General features: G+C 33.4%; 1 protein-coding gene and 1 long non-coding RNA gene across 2 annotated transcripts; one reads left to right on the forward strand and one right to left on the reverse strand.

Annotated features, from left to right (window-relative positions):
• The first annotated feature begins 398 nt into the window (after window positions 1-398).
• Window positions 399-19,305, forward strand: LOC123710854 (aminopeptidase N). Its single transcript, XM_045663111.1, has 15 exons — window positions 399-488; window positions 1,243-1,310; window positions 3,131-3,387; window positions 4,206-4,400; window positions 7,104-7,259; window positions 7,809-7,948; window positions 9,348-9,537; window positions 10,192-10,342; window positions 11,405-11,613; window positions 12,276-12,459; window positions 13,377-13,575; window positions 13,817-14,091; window positions 14,761-14,948; window positions 16,209-16,523; window positions 18,945-19,305. Exons 2-15 carry the CDS (start codon window positions 1,245-1,247, stop codon window positions 19,210-19,212), a joined length of 2,793 nt encoding a protein of 930 aa, XP_045519067.1. The 5' UTR covers window positions 399-488; window positions 1,243-1,244; the 3' UTR covers window positions 19,213-19,305.
• On the reverse strand, window positions 19,015-22,112 carry LOC123710855. Its single transcript, XR_006753872.1, has 3 exons — window positions 21,976-22,112; window positions 20,238-20,414; window positions 19,015-19,138 (listed from the first exon to the last, which is right to left on the reverse strand). It is a non-coding gene; the product is annotated as an uncharacterized LOC123710855 (long non-coding RNA).
• Window positions 22,113-24,333: the final 2,221 nt, after the last annotated feature.

Genomic DNA, 24,333 nt, shown 5'->3' on the forward strand with positions numbered 1-24,333 from the left:
TACACTTGCTAGCTTACTGATGTTGTAATAGCATTGATATGTATAAAATTTGTGTCGTCATATTTTCTTGTATAGTTGTATGCCTACAACGTGTAGAACTTACAAATAAATAAAACTAACACATTTGATAATATAGCTGTTTAGAATAAGGAACACAACTTTCACAAAGAAAACCCAGGCTGCGATTTATTGCGTTCATTACCTGGGAAAATTTCGTTTATAAATATTAAAAGACAACATATTGTATGCAAATTAATGAACATAATTATATATTTTTCTGTAAGACAATGTGCATATTACTATTGTGGTCTCACACTCTTCAAGACACAGGTATAAAATGTTACGGCTATTTTGATGACACCTCCAGTTATGTTAATAAGATTACAAGTGTGTGTCGTCAGAGTAAATGGAAGATATCCTGCAACCAATTGACTGATTGTGCTCGGACACAGTTCAGATATTTGCCCCGCCTTGACACTACACGTTTGGTAAGTGTTGTTCAAATAATAAGGTAGAAAGAACCACGAGAACTTTTAGATACATAGTAATAGATTACATTGTATTATCAATGTTTGGGGACACTATAATAAAAGGCTTAAGTCATAGCCTGTTTTGATACTATTCGTAAAATTTAGCTAAAAAAGACGAAAATTAATTTATTTCGTTGCTTAATATAGCAGAACTAATATCTAGACCTACTGGTATAAGACCCATTCCATATCTTGTAAATATAATTTAGATCTATTCATGAAAAGTATTCAGTTTGTATATAGCCCTTAAAACAGAAAAGTTTTATATAATGGTAGTGAATGCAATGCTTTTAAAGAAGTAATTACGCTATAATGGATCTATTAAAAACTGTGTGGAAACGACTGAAGTTAAGCCGTGTCTCCAACGATGTTTCCCTAAATCATGGAACACAGTTGAAACGAATATTTTGTTATTCTTAAACTATCCAAGGGCGTTTATTAGGGAGGGCAGGTAGAGACATAAGTCCCCTCTCAGTTTGCTTGCTAAGACTTAAAAATGTAGAGCCTTAATGTATCGTATTAGTTAATAATTTATTGTTAACTGTACAGTCAAGGCCACGTTGAAGTTTTTACTTGCCTTATACAGATAATACTTTTCCAACGCACTTGAAACTACGTCTAACTTTTTTTCTCTTTTTGAGACTTCTTAATATGCGATAATGAAAAATTAATGAAAACTTCCTTTGACGTTAAATGCTTGAATATTTTGCAGGTATGATGAAGCTGATTACTGTGTTAGTATGCCTGTGCGCCTTCGCCCACGCCCTTCCACCGGATAAGGTCCGTTATATTTGGTCCACTTATTAAGGTTACACATTTATAGTGACAAGATTTACGGAAACAAAGCAACTTTGTTATAATAATAATATTAAACTAATATTTCGTAAACGAAATCCAAAGATCAGGTTAACATGAGTTAGTTACAATTTTAGTAACTATATTTGTGTTCTAGCTAAGTACTTTTTAGCTAATTATTCTGAGATCAAAAGTATCAAGTATAACATTTAGCATATAGTATCACGGTGTTGGAATCATAGTAAATACAAATTAGAGAAATTTACGAATGATATCATAAACAGACGCAGCAGCATTGCCAAGTTACAAGAGCGTACCAATTCTTAAAAGGCCGGCAACGCACTTGCGAGCCTTCTGGCAATGTAAGTGTCCATGGGCGGCGGTATCGCTTAACATCAGTTGAGCCTCTTGCCCGTTTGCCTCCTATTACATTAAAAAAAGTTAGAATTTCCTTTTAAATATCTAAACATCGTTACTTATATAATATTTGATGGGTTGCCTTGATTAGTCTGAAAAACTATCAATTTATACATTAAAAAATAATATTTAGTTAAATGATATTTTCTTTGAGATTAATTAGATTGGAGAAACGTAGAAAATTCATCAATGTATCGTTTGCAATTAAGATATTTAACAATGGGACAATCAACTTGGATTGTCCCAACCTTTTTACAAAATTTCAATTTCGTGTACTCTCTAGATACCCCAGACCTTTCATCATCATTCCCTCCTTACCAGAGAAAACCGAGAACGTTTTAGCCAAAACTCACCAAAATCCAGATTGAGCATTCTGATATACGTGCTGATATCCATAGTTGCTCCTCCTACACTTCAATATTTCGTTTAGTTTTAATAATTTAATTTATTTTTATTATGTCTTCGTGCATGTCATGTTTGCCTAGTGCTTGTCACATTAAAAAGTTTATTTTATTTTTCTTGTACCAATGTGCCGAGCATTGGTATGCTTTTTATAAATAAAAAAATATTTGCAAACTTAATTAGTTTTGGTATAATATTGTTTAATATTTGATCTATAAGCGACATATAAAGTGGTTTTTTCAGAGAAAAAATTATTTAAATCTTCTAATCATTCGAAACGAACATACGACATCTTAGTTTAATTAATTTGCTTTATACATTGATGAGTTAAACTGGCAATTGTTTATCGATAAAAAAATTACATCAATTAGAATAAAATTTAACAATGTCAAAATTTGTAATTGGTCAGTCATGACAGTCCATGTAATAGTAAATATGTATAGAAAGGCTGTAGATTTTTGATCATAAATAAAGATAAGATGACAATAATGCGTAATACACGATTACTTCGATTTGAGTCTTGAATTATACTAACCATCTTATATCGTATATCGTGTTATCTACAGAATATATATATACAAGACATAATTCTACTGTACGTGTAAATGTCACTGAACACTGTCTTAAACGGCTAGACGGATTTGAATGATTTTTTTTGTATGCGTTTCGTTGGCACCCTGGTTGGTTTAGTTTCACAAATCAACCCGCCAGATGGTGCTGTTATTTATCAGGAAATAAACAGCTAGTATATATATAAATCTTCGGTACATGTGTATGTTCTGTACAACTCCTAAACAGAACTCCCAAAATTTTGATGAATTTTTTGTGTTTTCGAGTGGATTCCAGAATGATTTGCATTAGTTGATATTTTTTTGTATGTAGTATGTACGGATCCGCTAATATATATATTTATATATCTCCTCCAGTCCTTTCCCTTTTGTTCGGTTTGCAAACAACTCGCACCTTATCAACCAAAACGTTTACAGAATCTTCAAGGCCTTCACATCATAAAAACAAGAAGCATAGATCTTAACAACGCACATGCTCTCACCCTGGAAACCAGATTACCCAAGACCGTAAAACCAAACGGCTATAATATAGAGCTGGAACCATATTTAGATGATGCAGTGTTCAATGGCCGGGTACAAATCAATGTCACCTGGCTTGAGGATTCTGATGAAATCAGTCTCCATTGCTCACATGACCTTGAGGTGACGGAGCATAATGTTGTGCTTCGAAATGGGTAAGTTTTGACTGATTTCTTGCAAAATTAATTGAATACATTCTGTTAATTGCGGTTTCACCTGACCGTATTCAACGAAGAACGGTTCGAATCGTAGACGAATAATCCCTTTCTGAGCGGCATGATCCCTTGGCGATGCGTAGACATATGAGTTCACTCTGCATCTTCTACCGCATTCATCACGCAGTGTTAAGAGTTGTTCGGATGCACCTGCAGCTGAGTTTCACTCTCGGACGTCGAGGCTGAATACGAAATTCCACCCGTGTCATCTCGACGATCACCATTCCACAAATAAGCGTTTTTAAAGCAGTTTCTGCCGCGCACCACCACTATGTGGAACCAGCTTCCCACTGAATTGTATCTCCAAACCAATTTGATTAAATTTCTTCAAGAAAAGAGCGTACATCTGTGTGCAATATTTGCCTCACTCTGTTATAGCAATACTGCAATACCGATATCAATATTTGCCTCAATCATTTTTTAACAATTGTCTTGCAAAGAATCGTAATGACGTCTAATGAAAAGATTTTTCCATGAAGTTCTTTTGATATCGCTAACTAATGACCTAGTACAAATACTTAGTATTAAACTGAAATTGGGATCGCAATAGCTATGGAAGTTATGTTGTAAGCTTCCCGGTGAGCAAATCTATTAGATTTTATATATAATTAGTGCGCTAACTGGTATTGCAATAATTCTACTAAAAACAAACAAACGAAAATTTTATTAAAAACGAATTGTCCTCCCTTATACAGTATGCATTAAATGTACTTATTTCCTAACAAAATACTTATATAAAGTATTTTTATTTGTTTTAGTGAAAACCTTGAAGTAGTAGGTGTAAAAGAGATGAATATGGACTCGAAGAAGCCGATACTAACCCTTCTATTAGGAAAAACAGTATCCAAATCATCGAAAGGCGAGCTGATTTTTAGTTTTAAAGGAAGAATGCAAACCGCATCTATGGATGGCTTTTTCAAGTCTTCTTACAAAACTGAACAGGACGAGGAACGGTAAATATTTATATAAAAGAAAGTCGTTTTAGTTACACTATTTATAACTCAAGACAGGTGACAATTGGTGGGGAGGTAACATAGACAAAAAACGTGGTATTACAAAAGACAACAAGACACATGTATTAGATAAAATTAGTTAGGTTAGCTGTTCATTTGTTAAAAATAGTATTTTAAACCGCTGATTTTAAACTTTAAATATTTATATAAAAAATAAATTGTATTTGCTTTGTTTATGGGGTATAAAAAAAACTTGGCGATTAAAAAGAGTGGCAGAGAGTTTATTGCCAGTTCTTCTCTTCCATACTACGCCCTTGATTTGATTAGAAGCATTTAATGTATATTTCTTTTTTGACGTTCATAAGTGTACCTATATGAATAAATGATTTTGACGTTGATTTAGAGTCAGCTGGGATTATGGAGATCTGTGTGGGCACAATGTCTCCAAAGCTTCTTATGATTTTTCCCGGAATCAACGTTTTTATTGTGTCCAGCGGAGACTCTAGGGCTATAGGCACATCTTGCTGCAATCATACACTTGACTTGTTAATATCCACTTCTCGCAGCTGCGGTATAAAAAAGTTAGGAATACTACCAATATACCGCTCGGTCGTCACTGTAGCCGTTGCACCTCGGTCATTCTCGAAGAAAAATAACCTGATGATTTTCTTCGCCGATATTGCACTGTATGGTATGGTATATATTAGCGAATTCTTCAATGGTTATAGCCTTCTGGTTTGATTGGCTGGTCTATTTCGCGGACGAATTGAATGATTCAGTAAACATCCTGTCGCTCTGATCCTTTCTTCCCTCGAATTAATTACCTGAAAGCTAGGGGCGTCACTTAAACGGCGGATTACGGCTCTATTGCGTACGCGCAGTGCACGCCAGACCATTGCGATTTACCGAGAAATTGGTGTTTAAGCTAGAGCTAAACGTATTGTTATATATGGTTAGGTATGATCGAAAATTAGAAGCTTTGAAGATGATCGGTTGATGTGTTTATTTTAAGTTTCTATTAGCTTATCGTGACCAAGACGATCGAATCCTTCCCGATAAAACCGTAATTCAATAAATGGCTGGAGCGATTCTGATGACTGTTTGAGTGGAGAATAGTTCAGATTATTTAAAACTTGATGTCTTTGTTTGTTTTTTTAAGTTTAAAATTTTGTGTGTACAGGACAACGTCTGTCGGGTACGCTTTTATATAAAACACATAATACGACATTTTCATTATATTTTATTCTCTTTTTAATTATATGATTTCAACTACATATCTATTTTGCTGATCAAGTTTTGTGAATGCATATGTAATATGTATATAAACCCAAGTGTACTCCAAGAACTGGGTTTCTTAGTAGCTAGGGGATATGTGCGATGGCGAAAGCAAAAGTTATTTGGTAAGGGTAAGGACCAGTCTGTTGCACAGATCCACGTTATCCAGGACGCTGCGACTACTGAATGCTGTCTCCGACACTATCGATATACTTTTATGTTCGAAGAGTGAATTCACAGTAGCGATATTGTGTAAATTATGTGTTTTAACGTATTTTATTATACATTAATTATTTAATGTTTCTCGACATTATCGCATTGGCATAGTAAGGATAATGTATGTATTTCTGTAATAAATAAATAAATAAACAATATAATATGTAGATACTAAAAACACATTTGACTAGAAACAAATATTAATTTTACACGCCTGTCTCACTGTTCGGGCTCATGGTTTAATGGTCTTGTTAACAGATTGTGTTGTGTGTTTACAATAAAACTGGACGTTATCAGCAACTTCATAGAGACCTGTCGTTTTAGCAAGCTTGCATAGTTCATTTTAATTACCATCTAGCCCATACTAATATTATGTTGGTTTAATTTTCTACAATATTAGTGAATAGTTTAAACTAATTTTCATTAACAATCTTAGTGTTTATTTATTTACAGCCCATGCACGGCCAAATTATAACTAAAAATAACACAAAACTAAAATAAAATACAATTAAGCTATTTACAAAATTGGCAGTATACCTCCTAATCTTTTCCAAGTACATTTTAAAATCACAGTATATTACCCCCATACGCTACATAAACAGGTCGTGTTGTATAACGTTTGTTGTCTTTACACGTCCAATTCCTATTGTATCAAGAAGTTGGATTGCCTCATAATTCATATGGTTATATGGTAGCCTGTTTAAATGTGCTAAGGCAAACCATTTCGACGTATTCGGGACTGTATCTACAGTAATCGCTTTGATTATTATTTGCTTTAGACACCTGACTAATTGCTATTTATGTTAACATTGTATATTACTTAAGATGTCATGTGGAACATGGTGTAATGGTTACAGCTCTTTACAAACATTGTTTAAAACAAAAACATGGCGATTAAAAAGAGTTGTGGAGAGTTTATTGCCAGTTCTTCGCTTTCGTTATACGCCCTTGATTTGTGAACTGGCAGTAAATGTAAAATTATAAGCATTTTATACACATTTCTGTTTTGACGTTCATAAGTGTACATTGTGTTATATATATATCAATAAATGATTTTGAATTTGAATTGAATTACTTTGATACAAAACATTTGTGCTTGTAACAAATTAATCGATGAAATATGTTTGATTTAAAGATATTAAACATAAAAAAATTCAACCGACAGGCTGCTAGCACAACATTTTCACGTGGTAAAATGTTTGCGATTTCTAGGATGGTAGCAGGCACCCAACTTCGTCCAAACAACGCAAGGCATCTATTTCCATGCTTCGACGAACCTGGCTACAAAACACCATTTGAGTTGAGTATTGCCAGACCAAAGGATATGGTGGCGCTAAGCAATACTCCAGTGGCAAAAACAATGGAAATGTAAGTATTTGTAATCGAACCAACTACATATTAAATTAATAAGCCAAATTCGTTTTCTAATGTAGACTTAACAATTGAAACAAACAAAAAATATTTTATTGGAATCTCAAGTACTGAATCGAATTTTGCAAAATTTTGCAATTTGCTTTAAAATAAGTATAATAAACAACCACATACGCAATATCTCAATATTCTGTACGGTTCATTAAGAAAAATACTAGAAAATTGCAATCAAACGTTGAATCTATTACATATTCAAACATGGTGTAATGGTTCCAGCTGCTTATAAATATTTTGCAAAATAAAAAACTTTGCGTTTAATATGTATTTCTTTATTAACGTTCATAAGAGTACTTATCTGATAATTTATGTTAACTCAATGAATAAAGTATTTTGAATTTGTGTCAACTACATTTACCGGGGGGCTGACGAACTTTAAGAAGCTGGTGGGGAAGATTTGGATAAAAGTGTCCAAGATAGAGAGAGGTGGAGCCTTGGTAAACGATAATTTTGTAATATGGCAAGTAATAAAAAGAATTGTTTCACCAGAGAAAACGAGCCGGGTGCAGTGAAAGATGTGTTTGAAGTCACACCACCGATGTCGACATTCGCGTTTGGATTTGTGATTGCACACCTAACCCAGCTTGGGAATTCTACTCATTACAAAGATGACAATGGAAATAATATAGGTAACCTATACTATGAGTACGCAAGCACAGAATATCATTTAAAATAAATTCTAGTATGAACCTACCTACTTAGGTACTTCAGTAAAATAGTAGAATTAAATTGTTTGATTTTTTTTGTTTAATCATGCATACACCACGTAATAATTGTAATATAGTTACCCAGAACACGGGGTACAAGCATAGTGTGACTAGCGTTAGAAAATTTTTGTCACAACCATATTTCTCTGAATAATTTTTTATTATTATGTTTGGTAACCGTGTACTTTAGCTCAAGATTCATTCACTATTCTGATTCTTTCATACAGGCCACAGGCTAAATCAAGTGAACACAGTTTTTTTCGTTTACTATCTTGAAGAAATTTGTGGTTTATTCGTTGTATAAATAGTAGTTTAGGGTAATTTTGGTTTAGGTTGATTTGGTCCTTATTTGGTTAAAATAAAACTTCCTAATAATTCGTTGAGAAGAGGTGAAGATGGAATGTGGAATGTGTTTAATTTTTAAAAACTGTAGATTTATATACAAAAATTATCCTACCTGGCCACTAGTGGTAAACATGTGGTACCAAGATGCGAAGGGTGCGTAGACAATAAAATCGAGGCGCGGCAAAAAGTTGTCCTAACGGTAACGCAATTAACTGTTCTTTTCAGAACAAATTATTGTTTCATGACGACACGTACTAATCACCTACAGTAGGTATGTTTATGATAATTCGCTACCACTTAAACTAGTTTCGGGAACTGCATAGATTTAGATACGAATCGGCGATCGTGATGTGAATACAAAATACAGTTGCCGAAGTCTATCAATTGAGATTCAATCAAAACCAAATGGATTAAAGAAAAAGCTCTCAAGTAAATATACTACCGATCGTAAATGGCGAAGTACTTTGTCATTAAGTCGAACATTAAACATGAGACGAAATGTGTCGCGAACAGAAAGTTATAGGCAACTTTATGTGATATTTCAAACCCCAGGAGATAAAATTCTGGATTAATCTCATATTTTATGATTCTAAGATTTTGTATGCATGGAAGACAGGTCGATTTTCAATTTTCTTTTACTCGCCTTACATCCGAGTTCTATATTAAAAACAAACGTCGAACTGTAAACCTCTCCCTTGGTTTTTTTAATTAACTACTTTTCTATAGATATATTTGGCTTTTATTACTTTGAATTCAAAAACTTTACAAGCCGTTTTACGATTTCAAACGTAGTTAATTTTCTTTAATCTAATTTATACTTCTACGAAAACCTAACTAGTAACAAAAACAGGTCACGTAAAGTCTGAAATGTTAATTTGCGTTTCAGTTGCCTCCATAAAGTATAACAATAATTAAAATAAATTTTTAAACGGAGGCGTTACAGATAAGTTAACATACTAATAATACTGTCTTTTAGAGTTACGCGTCTGGGGTAGACCAGAATACCTGACGGCTTTGGAAGGAACGAATGAGAAGCTGGCTCGTGTATTCAAAGAAGTAGCAAGTTTTTGGCAAGTTCCCTTGCCTCTGAAGAAATTGGATGTGGTTGCCTTGCCGTACTATCTGGGTGCAAAGCCGGCTGATAACTGGGGACTAATTGTATTCAAGTATGTATGGAGAGAAACAACAAGAAAAGAACGTAACCTACACATTTATACATTTATTCCAGACAACTCTATTAACGAAAAAAAAACTGTTTTGTGGAATCACAATTGATTTATGCTTTCGATTCTTGGCTTAGGTTTACTGATTTTTTTTCTTCTTATACCCTTCTAACAAGGGCTCTTTGTGTATTGACTTATTGGTTAAATATTTATGTATTGGTTTGTTAATTGATTTGTTCAATTTGTTATTTGTTGTTGTTGATTATTTAATGTTTTTTTTTGTCAGTCCGTTTCTGACTGTATGTTTGCTATTTTGAGTCCCAGGTCTAATAAGATGTTGTAGATATGCTTTTATATATATTTTATTGATAAATAATTAAGACTTGTTCCTACTACAAGGAAGCTTTCTGTGCTTTTCAGTGTTTTAATAAAACAAATTAATCCGTTTTGGAGCCTGGTATCGATAAATAATATAAGCAATATACAATTTTTTTATAGGACATGTGGTTAACGGGCAGGAGGCTCATCTGATGTTAAGTGATACCGCCGCCCATGGACACTCTCAATTTCAGAGGGCTCGCGAGTGCGTTGCCGGCCTTTTAATAATTATAAAAAACTTGTCAAGATTATTTTATAAGACATACAATTTATCATTAGGGAAAGCGACTTGACAAACCGCCGATACCAGATCGTAGAACAAGAGGTGACATACCTATGGCTTGGGGCCCTGGCCAGCCCTGCATGGTGGAGCGATGCGTACGTAAACAAGGGTTTGGTTGGGTACATTGCAGCTGATATTGCCCTAAAGGTAAGGTTTTATCTGCGCAACATCTCGATATTAGCTATAGATGACTTCGGGCAGGTCAGTCTGTGGAAAGACTGGTTTAGGATTATTTAAAGTTGGAGGGACCGTAGGAATGAAGTTCTCCAAATCTATATATCTATATATCTTTGTATTTTAAACTTTTGAATTATGATAACGTTTTTATAAATGCAAGAATTAACAAAAAAGCAGATATTTTAGTACATATATATATATACATATACACACACCGATGGGAGGTATGTGAAAGATGTGTAATGTAAAATATTATAAATTATTCATACCTACCAAAGAAAGAGTAATTGTTTTACTGCTGTAACTTCGGATTATATGCTATGTGCACAAACCACTACAAGGCTTTTAATTTAAACATAAATAATAGAAACCTGTATTGTATAATGTTATTTTGTAAGTATTGTTTTTTTTATTTAATAGTAGGCAAACGGGCAGGAGGCTCACCTGATGTTAAGTGATACCGCCCGCCCATGGGCACTCACATTGCCAGAAGGCTCGCAAGTGCGTTGTCGGCCTTTCAAGAATTGGTACGCTCTTTTCTTGAAGGACCCTAAGTCGAATTGGTTCGGGAATACTTCATTGTTACTCTTATCTTTCTTATTCTGAGACTCCAGGTTAAATTGTACGTCAAACATTTGCTAAATTAGTGTCATCATCGTCTGTATAATTAATAACAATTAAAAACTTGTATTGTAACAATTTCAAAATTAAGAACTTTGGTCCATCTAACAAGCTTTGATGCAAGCAACGAAGAAGGTATCAAATAGCCATTTCTTCCTTGAGTCTTTGAGCTTCTGTGTAACGTTATTGTTTAGCTTATAAACTCATCTATAAGACTGACGCAACTTTAAATAAAAACACAGTACATGGCAGTATGTTCGCACTATTCATTATATTAACTTTTAAGTTTTTCTTCTCTTTTTGCCCAATTCTGTTTGCACTGAGATGAAAAGAGACCAATGCGTACTTTATTTTAAACGGTACAATTGAATTTCATACGAATAGAGGCCTATATTTCTGAATTCTCCTCAGATTAACGACTCTGAGATGGACAGGCAGTGGCCAATTACAGTTCTATACTCGATATATTATGAGTTCAGCAAGAGATACCCTCACTCCAGAATCACAGGCTTGAAGCAGGAGACGACTTGTACCAAGATTGAGCTTCTTTTCCGAGTTTTCAACTACACGCTAGGCGCTGATACCTTCAAAAAGGGTATGCGAATGTTCATAAGGGAAAAGTGAGTTTATTTTTAATGTTTCACGTAAATATCAACCAATAGAGTTCTTTAGCTGGTCTGTAGATCTAAAACTTCCTGTCAAGTATAAATAATTATAAATATAAATAATAAGTCAAAATAATTCGATTAAAAAGTATCTCGAAAAATAGAAGTAAACTTAAAAAGGCGAATTGATCATGTTTTGTGCCCACTGAGATTGCATTGACATTTTCCATGCTTACATTATTATGAGATATATAAAAACTCGTAAAAGGCGCGGAAAATTGTTGATTATTATTATGTTTTTTTATTATATAAAGCTTGTCCGTTTTATTTGCAATACAACTGTGTACAGTTTGTGTTTCCATCACACCAACTTCCTTTATATTTTAAATTTGATTTAGTAGTAATCTACTAACTTTTGTTTAAAGTTACTAACAAGTTCTAATCATGTTATTTTGTTATGTCAGTAGTAACTTGTCGAAGGACAATAACATACAGATAGAAACTGTGTGCTGTCAATTGATGTAACATAACATTAATGACGTTAACATCATTAAATTTTATCATTCTGGACAGATTTTCCCTAAGGAACTACCTCATCTCTACGCCATAGTGAATGGCCGCCTGGAGTGAGTCGCACCGCACACGAATTAAAAATAAAACTTATCATGAATTTGCAGAGCCTTCAAAACTTTCACTGGTGATGATATATGGAATGCATTGAACGCAGCGGCCCATGAAGATGGTAAAATACCAAAGGGCGTCGACATAAAGACGATTGCTATGAGCTGGATTGAGCAGGATCGACTGCCTTTGGTCACAGTCAATAGGAACTATGATAAGAATACTGCTCATATTTCTCAGGTATAGTCCCAATTTAGTGAAAGATGTCTTGTAAATGTTTTCATATTGTTACAATCACTTCTAAAATAAACTATGTTTACTTCGACTTTTCTGACGACTTTTGGAGCACACGAACATAGGCTCCACCATCACGTGAATGTCTATTCAACTCCTTGACACCACGGGCCTAGTGAGAAGATTTCAAAGGACAAAACCATTTGAACTAATGAATTAGTGTTAGTGTATTTTAATATTAAGTGCTAAACAGTGAATGAAAAAAAAATTAAACACAAGAACAGAGTGTCTTCCCTTTAATAGAGACAATAAGTTGTTTACTTAAGTTAAGTTAAGACACTTACTTATGATAACAATCCTTTTTAGTAAATTAGGTTAGACTTAAATTACTTATTAGGTATTAAGTTAGGCTAGATCGTAATGTTCCATGATGTCGTAGTAAAGACACATGTATATAAAAAAAAAACTTTTCGAAAATTGAAAAAGAATGCGCCTGCAAAGATTATAAACTCTTACATTAGGGTTTTATGTAATTCTGTTAAGTTTAATATTTAATTGTACATATAGATTTTCAGATAAGTAGTGCTGGCGTAGAAGCTTCAGCGTACGACTCCCATAACGGAGTTCGATCTCCGGCTGTGCACTTTCGACTTTCTTTCTATGTTTAATTAACATTCGCTCGAACGTTGAAGGAAAACATCGTGAGGAAACCGATTTCTATACCCAAAAAGTCGACGGCGTGACTCAGGCATAGGAGGCTGATAACCTTACATATTAGATTGACAAATGAACATGAAATAAATTTAGAAATCTGATTTAAAAAGGTTTTTTCGAGATTTTCAGATACAGTATTTTACGTATTGTCTCTAATTGAGAATGTCATGTTAAGCTACCTGTTGAAATCACAGATTATTTTCATTTAGAAAGTGTACCTCCGCGAGCGTCCACACGACGTTCCCAACGCAGAAAAAATGAGTTGGTGGCTCCCCCTAGTGGTAATCCGAGGTGAAAAACTGGACTTCGATAAAACTTCTCCTGTCGTATGGATGAAGGAAAAAGAGACTACGATAGAGAAAATGCCGAGCAAGGAGCACTTTATAATTGTCAATCCAGAAGAAATCGGTAAGTTGTGGTACTCTTCTTACTTCTTTAGTCACGTTCTTGGTGTTGCATACCTTCCGCTGTTTTCATTATTAATATTTTTAGTGAGAACTAGATAATTTAGTGGAATGACGGACGTCCAGGTGATACGGGTGGAATTTTGTCACCTGCCACGACGGCGATGAAACTCAGCTGTAGCTGGTCTGACTTAAAAAAGATAATATTTATATACATTTTCTGATGTAACATATTACTTTTGTAGCTCCATTCCCAGTGAACTACGATCAAGAAAACTGGAATCTTCTCCTACAGTACCTTCAAAGCGAGGAACGTCTCTCCATCCCGGCCTTAACAAGAGCGAAACTCCTCCATGACGCCTGGAATTTGGCCTTCGCTGGTGAACTCTCCTTCGCGACTGCACTCAACATGACACTCTTTTTAAACTATGAGAAAGACCGTTTAGTATGGGAGCCAGTATTTACGATGATCGATCACATCGGTAGACATATTTGTTCATGCATTAAGGAGAAATTTAGGGTAAGTTGGTATGCTAATAGATCTTTGTGTTTTATTAGGATCATATTCGTCTTATTGATTGGTTATTTTGGATTTCAGAGTTTTGTTTGATCATAATTAGTTGTAGCTTCTAGTGTATTATTTATTTTATTTATTCAAGAGGATGGGTAAGAAAACTTAATATATGTCGGAGAAATATAGATATTGATATGGTCAGGTTTAGTGGACGTAATGTGGGTAATGTGCGAGCACAAAACACACGAATAACTATCATATATTTAATTAAGATTGACTCCTTTTTACACTAAAAATAACACTTTAGGTTAGATCATAACGAGTAGCGGATTGTGCCAGCGATCTCACTTTCAATCAGTACGTGTCCCCCGTTTCCTGAACGCACTGTCAAAAGTCAAGATGGCGCCTCAACCCTACTCTCCTCTACTCAACCCTCTGCTCTGATTGCTCATAACGATATCACGAATATTGTTTTATTAGTTATGTAATGATTACTAACCATGAAACGATTAGAAAATTATAAAATTAAAGTATGATTCAAAAAAAAACACGGTCTCTCAAATTCATCCAAGTGTTTTTGTCGTCGTAATTTATTACAATTATTTAGACGACTTAGGCATGAAATTTTAAATTACAAAGCCCTTGAAAGCAGGGTTGATTTAAAGGTTTTTTCAGACTTACGTCCGTACATTCCTAAGCCCTGTTTACGAAGAATTCCATCACAAAAACGAGACAGGAAGAAAGAACCTTTGTTCGTTGGCGAAGAACTTCCTTTGCCATGCTGGATATAAGCCTTGTATTGAAGAGGCGCGAGAGGCGTATACCAAGTGGATGGAGATGCCCAATCCGGATGAAGGGAATCCGTAAGTATTTTAAATAGGGAGACAAATAGGCAAAAGGAGAAGCCTTTTCAGAGGCTCCAGAGAACGTAACGGATTTGAAGAAGTGGCGTAAAACATATTTTAAAAAGACATCCTTCCCATCAGTATATAGATAAATTCCCTGATACATACTGAATTTTAAACGCAGGTCCTTAAATCATCAGATTCGCAGGCTTAATTAAAATAAAATTAAATATTTATTTAACCAAAAATACTCAGGTAATAAGTTAAAACAATGTCTGTAAATTTTAACACAATTTACAACTTAAATACAAAACTATAAAAGTCTATCATAAAATGGAAATACGATTAACAATAAATATGAGAAAGTACGATCAAAATGTTTAATGTCAGGGAACATCTGTGAGGTTGGACAATACACCCGAGTCTCTATTGTACTCCAATCATGCGTGGTGGAATTTTGTTTTCCCCGCGATTATTATAAATCTATTTTAAGCCTTCATACGGTAAAGTTGAATTTGTTTTCCCGGCACGACAAAAATATGTATAAAATATTGGATCATTTAGATTTTCAATTACTCTAGACTACATCAAATAAAATTCTTCATTCCACTATAACTTAGAGAGTCATAAAAAAGCAACTGTACTCTTAGAAGTAATTATTTTTCGTATCTTTCTGTTGAATTGTGTCTACGCTGTGATGAATAGAGATATATGAGTGTTTTGGTTACAGGGGTACAATTAGAATGATTTATTTCTGATGAATATAGGGGTCGGGCAAAGGTTTTTACCTTACCTTTTGTTTAATAATAAATTTAATATAATTTTACTGTTCGTTCGACTACAAGTCTACATAGCACAACAGGTTTTTTATTTTTTTAAGGAGGAAGGACCTTAAATAAAGCATGTACAATAGTGCTAGTTAGTATAAGAATATACCTTTTTACTTAAGATTTTTTAAAATAGAATCTATTCATAAAAATGAATTGCTTTTCGTTCTTCCCGCTAAAACTTGAGAATGGTTGGACCGATTTGCCTAATCTTGAAATGTTTGTGGAAGGTTTACGTGGTCGGATAATAGGTAAATATAAAATACTTAAAACGACAATTGAATTTTTCGATATAAAAATGTTTTTGGAAAATATTATCTTTAAAGATGTATCTTTAAGAAAATAAAAAAATTGTCACTTAGTTGTCATATATGTTATATATTTTAAAATTTTCGTCTTGAGGTCCGATACCAGGGTTTGCGCAAAGCCTAAATATAAATTCCAATTCCAGAATGCCCAACCCCTATATATGTCCAGTCTTTAAATGGGGAACGAACAAGGAATGGGAATTTGGTCTTCAAAGAGTAATTCACTTCCCATCATCAAGGAAACAGAGCGAACGAACATATCTTCTAAAAACCTTGGCAGGATGTCCCATTGATGAGTACAAAATTAATCGACTTTTAAATGTAACAATCTTGGAGGGGAACGGCAATTTCACTGAGACGGATCTGTTCCTCATCTTCAGCATGCTGACTGGTGATGAAGCTGGGTATACAGCGCTGTACCATTTCCTGGACAACCATTGGGACTTCTTGAAAGAGAAGTAAGCAAATATATATTTTAAAATATATTTTCTAAATTCTAGAGAGACTTTTCAAAGCTCAAAACAAACATAGTAGTCATATTTGGTATCTTTTACGTAATATTATCAATTAATATATTAATTTATCGAATGGATACTCGCAAGTTTAATTTACACAGTTGTATGAGGGCAAAGCAAGCGTAGTGACAGGTTAACTCAAATAATTTAACTCTTTGTAATGTTTCTTTGTAATTTTAAGAATGTTTACATATATTAAGTTTCACTCTATGTTATGAAATCAACACTAAACTTGCTGATTTAGTATCGTAGCCATAAACTGTACAATAATTTCGATAATTCAATATAGGATATTATTATTTAACAACTACTTTTCCACCAACTTCCGTTTAGTACCAATGCTCCAACGAGTCCAAACGCTTCAAGTTTTATACATAAATCCATAATTAGGATATCTATAAAATAAAATAGTTATAATATTTATAACTTAAGTACGGCTTTACCGATTTGGCTGACAATTGGTGGGGAGGTAGTTTAGAACCAGGAGACGGACCTAGTATACGTTAAGTATGATTGAAAATTTTGACAGATAAAAGTTTTGAAGCTGATCGGTTGATGTGTGTAATTCGAGTATCTATTAGCTTATCGTGACGATATTATCACTAACAATTCCACGACCAAGACAATCGAATATTTCACGACAAAACTGTAATGCAATACGGCTGGACTGATTTTGAAGTGTGTTAAAGTGGATACGAGAATAGTTCAGATTATTTATAATAAGATGTTTTTTAATTTTGAATTTTTGTATTTAAGATAATAAGCTGGTACTTAAAAATAAACATGCATTCATTATTAAATTCATACATTTGAATAAATCTGTAATGAATGTGACAAAGGTATACAAACAAAGCAATATAATTTATACTCAGTAATCTGTGGGTAATTCTAATGCATTGCCAACATCCATCATTGTTGTTTAATCAAATACATTTATACAATATAGATCACGTTTATTTACACTGTCACAGTTTCCTTCAAAAAGAGTAGAGAGTACTGATTTTTAGGCATGAACATACTTTCGAGCCTTTTGGCAGTCCATGTGACGGCGGCAATACACTTATTATTATATTGGCTTCCTATTTACTCTTTTCCTTCCTCTACATAATAATTTATTTATATAAAGTTTCATGAAGATTATACGAGGATAATGTTTGATGGCTGTGCTCATTTCATCATGTGTTTGTATTGCACTTTTGACATTTGACACATCAATTCATTCTCCTCAACCGGAGAAGTTATGCTTGGACATAACAAAATATATTTTACAAATTTTTATTTTGATTTTACGCGAGTTTTAATATGAGAATATTATTTGCAGTCAGTCAGTAAATGAAGAAAATCGCTATACCGTTCGACTTTAGATTAGATTACCTTGTCCTATATATGTACCAGTTAGCTTTTTATCTTTCAAGTTGCGTGGTCAGAGGCTAATGGGAAAACTTAATATTGCCTTCGCTTCAGCAACATAAAAGAAAATACATAATTCATACACTTTCGCGTCTTGGCTCTATATATAGTCAAGTATATCAACCAAAGTTTAGTAATCATTTTTTTCATAATATGCAATAAGTTATTACGTATATTTTTTTTAATTATACAGTTTATATTATTAACTCTAACTTTCGTATTAACTGATCTGAAATTATCGTGATTCATGTGTCCTTTTTTATTATTTTCCTGTTCACTGTTACACTGTTACTATGTACATATTATACTTTCTATTTGTAATGTATCATCTTTTTAGTTTAGTTTGTCTTTTTTTTGTTCCTGTTTAGTTTTGTCTTAATAACTGTGTATAACATGCATTTTTGCCTATCTTATGTAATTTAATACATTTTAATATTTTTTTCTTTACTCACAGTGGTTGCCTGGAAGAGATCGCTCGAAAGCGATAAGCCAGCCAGTTGCCCTCCTTTTGATTTAATTATGTTCAATTTTTTTATATTGTAGTGTAACTGCTAATAAATAAATAGATACATATGTTTTAATTGCTTTGCTTTCTTCTAATAGTTTTGTCTAAGTAACTATATTACTTATGTATTTTGTGCACTTCTTGCCTATCTTATCTAATGTAAAAAAATCTCAGAGTTGCCTGGAAGAGAACGCTCAAAAGCGATGATTTCCTTGACATTTAATTATGTCAATTGTGTTATATTTCTGAACATGCAACGAGGTTAATAAATAAAATATCATTTGATTTCTGAAACTTAATTGTATTGATAATGGACTTTGTATTTTTTAATCGAAATTTATACGATTTTTAACGTGTTCTAGGAGCTTGATTTGATTTGCGACATCTTATCCTAACGGCACAAATAAAAATGTTATTGCGTTATAATTACTAACTTTGTCCTTTTACAGATTTGCATCAAAAACCAATTTATGGGACAACCTTATATTATCAGCAACAGGTGAATTTAAGACCCAAACTGGTTTGGATTTAGTTTCAAAGCTGTACGTTTCACATCAAGGAGAATTCGCTTCAGCCGAGCACATCATCGAAAAATCCATGAGGAATATCCGAGAGGAAGTCAAATGGTCCACAGAGAATATTCCTGTTATAGAAAAATGGCTGGATCATTACATAGCGACTCATGATGTCAGGATCGATCAATTTATTAAAAATTAAGTACTTGTAGAAGGTTTTGTATTGATTGTAGCAATGTGTTATATTACAGTTGTATTTATTTCCGCTGATTAAATACACAGTTTTGCATTTCAACTGTTTCATTATTTTAGATTTAACATATTGTAAAATATATCTGCCTTCGAATTTGTTACCAAATAAAAAAAATTCCTTAAAAACTGAGTTCACAAAATGGCTGCCACATACCCCATTGTATGGTTACGTGCATTCAAACATACCAGATGTGTTTTTTATAGAAAACTTTACACAAGCTTGCTTCTAAACATTGTTTTATCATACCAATAGTAACCACAAATAGTAGTTATTATAATGTTTTTCATATAAAACACGTTGAATCTATCAACTTTTGTCCGATTATTTTTTTGCTTGAATAATCCATTTTATTGGAAAATAATATGTATATGAAAGTTTAGGGTATTGCGTAGCGAAGTCACAATACCGGAAAGTAATAATGGGTACGCGTTTTCGTAAATAAGGAAAAAAACTCTTCTCAGAATTTTTAAATGAAGAATTTTCTTCAAAAATATATTTGGCATAACAACAAGAAGTAAAATGAATTCTTAAAGTTATTGATCATATGATAAAATCTTTATGAACTAAAATAGCTTAATTCATAAGCCCAAGGTATTTGAGGCTCCTAGAGAATCAAAAAAACCCATTGAAATTATTTATAAAATATCGAGAAATGACGTACTTAACTTAACTTATTTGTTCTAAGAATTACAAAGATTATCATTTCGTCGACATAGGGTCAGTCATGATAACCTTTTATATACTCTAAAGCTATTTTATGATTTATTAATCAATCATTATATTTATTGAAATTCCTCCGTTTTCCTAAATCTATAGTAAATATATAACTAGACTCATTGATCTAATCGTATCGTGAATAGATTTCATTGCTCTGTGTCCCCTTACGTAAGGACTAATTAATTGGCCATACAATTTCGTTTTTTATAGCTTATTATAAAAATAACATTTAAGGTATATATTTCGTGATCATTTACCTTTCTAAATGGACAAGTAAGTGCCTGACGTCCGCCAGTATTTTTGATATAAATAGCGAGTGCGTATTTAGAAGGAAAATCCTTGTAACTAGCCGGAGATCTAACTTTGGAACTTACGACCTCAGAGATAGGAGTCCCACCTTGAAACCACTAGGCTACCACTCTACAAACTGCAAACTGCAAACAAGTATTTATATTTTAACGAATTCGTTAATTAGACATCGTAGCTTTTTAGTTGCAACGCTACGAGCCTATCTACTAGACGTAGCTACCTTCGCTACGTTAATGCTACGAAAGTTTATGTAAGTATTATCTACACTTTAACATTTGTAAAGCTTTCTTAGAATTCAAAGTAACATTTTGAGCGTAACAACGAAAAGCTGTAGATAAACGAAGTAACACGATAAAACTCCGGTAAACATTTTTCCAATACTGCAATGCCGGAAGCTCATCAGGTAAGGTCTCGGCACTCGATTTTATTTAGTCACCGTTGGAAGAAAATGAAAATCTTATTTTGCTAGAAATACTTGGACATTGGAGCTGGAGAGTTGTGATTCGATTTAGGAGTTTATTTAAATTGGATACGAGGTCTGATTACGAAAGGAAATTAACTAGAATGAAGTACAATCAAATTCTCTTTTGAAGTATTCTAAAATTCAAATCTCTATACATATACAATTTTCGTGTCACAATGTTTGTTCCCATACATCTGCGAAACGGCTCGACCGATTCTTATGATTTTTTTATGAATATTCAACAATTCTAAGAATTGGCTATCCCTCAGTCGTAAGGGGTGTCCACCCCAATTTTTTATTTTTTAGACAACATTTTTGTATTTTTTTTTGTGATGCAACATACAAAATACATACAACCCTTAATTGTCATCCCTCTACGAACAACCCCTATTTTTTTATTATAGTAGATAGTTAATTTTATTGAACAAAAAAAAGGTTTCCTATAAATAATATATTATATGCCGGATGCCGAGTCAGTTGGTAGTTATATAATATGTCATATTTAATAATTTACAAGTAACATGAGATTGATATGAACAATTAAAACAGAATAATAGCATTAAAATATTTAAAATTATTATTTAAATCCTGTAGTATAATCTAATGGTATAAGACCGTACAGAATGTGGTAAATAATAAACGGCTCATTTATTTTGTCTTTCTTCCTTAAACTTCAAGGGGGTTTAAGCTCATTAAAAAATAAGTTGGGGCCTGATAGACAGTACCGGTGATTCCAGAGTTCGTGCTTTACTTGTTCAACGAATGTACCAATAAAGGAAATACTGCCAGCATTAAAGGTACACTGCAAAAGGTTTTCATATGGTCCAAACACTAGGCCTACGTTAATCTCTCTAGGGCCGTGTTTCCCAACGTAGGGCTCACTCTCCACAGGGGAGCAATTTGATAAATAAGGGGGGGGGGTATTCAAAAATTAATATAAACTTATGTTTCATTATAAGTTTTAAAATCTACTTACTGTGTTTCGTTAACATTTTCCCAGTAATTTCCTCCTAAAACCTATATTACTACATTACTTTTACATTGTATACAGACTAATAGGGGGCACAATAATTTTAGAAACGCTAAGGTGGGGCGTGGCCCAAAAAGGTTGGGTTAGGTTAGGTTACAGGCCTTCTGTGTCTAACAACTGACACATGTGCTCGATTTTGGAGTCTAAGAGATGCTAGTTTCATCACAACCTTTAGCGACACACTGCTACTTACTTTTATTGTTAATCCAGAATTTAAAATACGTGATATCACGCTGATGTTAATTAAATCCTAAAGAACGATTAGCAGTAAATTTGTGAGACAAACTGGAACATTAAAGCGTTCCGAGTTAATATTTTCTCAGCACTGGAGTTCTATAGTTTGATACAAGTCGACAATCTCTGCGAAGTTATCTCAGTTGACATTAATATAATGACACACTGATCTATACTGTGACATACTTGAGCCAAATTAATAAATTACAGATTTAACCTTTTAATTGTGTATTATTGATTAAAACATAGACATGCTTATAAGTATCGATTTTCATTTATAAAGATCCACAAATCGAGACAGCAATTAGATTTTTTAAAATGATATTTTATCACTCACTAACTCCACTGGCTCTCTGATCCAAAATATGTCTACGCATCCGAGAAACGAAAACTTTCCATCGCTTCCTGTTCCGTGTCACTTCCCGCCAATTGCTGGCAAACAGTCGGTGAAGATTTTTCCCCACTCTGTGGATCTAGGGGTACCTGACCCGGTCTACTAGGGTTTGACCACAAGGCAGGCGTAGGAATACTTCCTTCACTTCTCAGGAATACTTCTCATTAATTCAAGATGCCAACATAGGCGATGGGCCTTGCCCAAGGTGACTTGTAATTATATAAATAATTACCTTATAAGAAGCATATAGTTCATAATAAGAGTACCACAACGGATAATTTATCGTACATATACGTACGTTAAAGAGCTTTAATAAGTAAAACCTATTAATTGTCTTTTAATTCGAAAAAGCTTGTCAGAATAAAAGGGCGTTGATAATAATAAGAGATGACCAGTCATCTGTATCCAACTCGTGCAGTCCAGCGTCAACGAGCTCACACAACCTGCTTACATTCGCACCTCGCCGGAATTCCACCTATTTGTGAAGCGTTACACTGTGATTTAAAAAGTAATTTAGGAAAAAAATATGTAAAGCAAATGGTTTCCTGTTAATTGTATTAAAATCACTAATTCGTAAAGAGTTTAACCCTTTACGGGCGGCACCCGTATTATTTAAACTGTGAACACGAGGTTGGTGGTGTAAGCTTTTTGTTGTAGAGGTTTGGTTTGGTAAGTTATCTGGTTAATTCATATCTTTTGTATAAATTAGAAAAGACGAAAGAGGGGAAAAGCCACTGAGCCATTTATGGTTTGTAGCGAGCGTCATATTGCTAGCAACGATATCAAGCGACTACATCTTAAGCTTCACGTAACGCTAAAAGGTCCAAAAAGGGACTGCAATGTTTGTTTTGACCGTAATAAGGCTGGAGGTAGGCGGAAAATTTCGTATTTCTTGTCCTGATAAACCTAGGATACAGTTTAACGCGTCATAATTACAGAGTGTAATATTTATCAAAGTGTGCATGATGCTTGAATAAACTGATGATATTTTATTATTTGTGGACGTTTGTTTGTTTATAAATCTTATTAAATACTTATACAACTTGTAAGATATAGCCCAATATAGCCAAAGGTCCTCTCAAGTAGGCGGTTTGTGCAAGCGAAAGAGACCCCGTGTGAAAGGTTTTTTTTTATTTTTAGTTACTATTTGGCCCATGTATGCTGTAAATCATAAATGTTCGTTGAACTGAAAGCGCGTGTGTATTGCGTTATTTGTGTCAAGATGCCGTCGCAATTATCGAAATAAACGTGGATTACAAAGCAGACTCTACGTGACTGAACAATGTTACTTTTTTATTTCCTCGTTTTCGGTGAGTCTACATTTATTTTAATGTTTGTAAGAAATATTTTTGTCTCAAAGTTGTCAAAAAAAACCTACTCATACACTAACATAATTGTTTTAACAAAAGTAGTGTCTTGCTTTCCCTGTGACGTAAATAATGTAAAAAGTACAGTTTAAAGTTTTTTTTATGAATAAGGAAGTAGGATTAATATAATCATTGTTAGTTGAATAAATAAATAACTTAATTTTAAGAACGTGAATGAACCGATTTTTTATTCCTTATATTTTAATCAAATTTGTTTTTATTAATAAACGTTTAGAAAATTCTAGAATAATCATTTTCATTTTTTTTAAATACCGAGGGCATTCTTTGATATATTCATGAAATAGTTATAGTGTATGTATTGGTGGCTGGTCGTATTTGAATTCGTGTATGCGGTGATGTTAGTTATTTCGACTACGTATTTGCGTATTGTTCCCACGAGAACGTAAGTTCGTGCTAATACTTCACCATGCCTCCTGCTGATAGAGAATCTTTGTTTATAATTTATTTTATTATTATTAATTATTTAAGATGTCATCTGGAACATGGCCTAATGGTTACAGCTCTTTACAAACGTTGTGTAAAACAAAAAATTGAC

The sequence above is a fragment of the Pieris brassicae genome, chromosome 6, assembly GCF_905147105.1.
Source record: "Pieris brassicae chromosome 6, ilPieBrab1.1, whole genome shotgun sequence".
Taxonomy (NCBI): Eukaryota; Metazoa; Arthropoda; class Insecta; order Lepidoptera; family Pieridae; genus Pieris; species Pieris brassicae.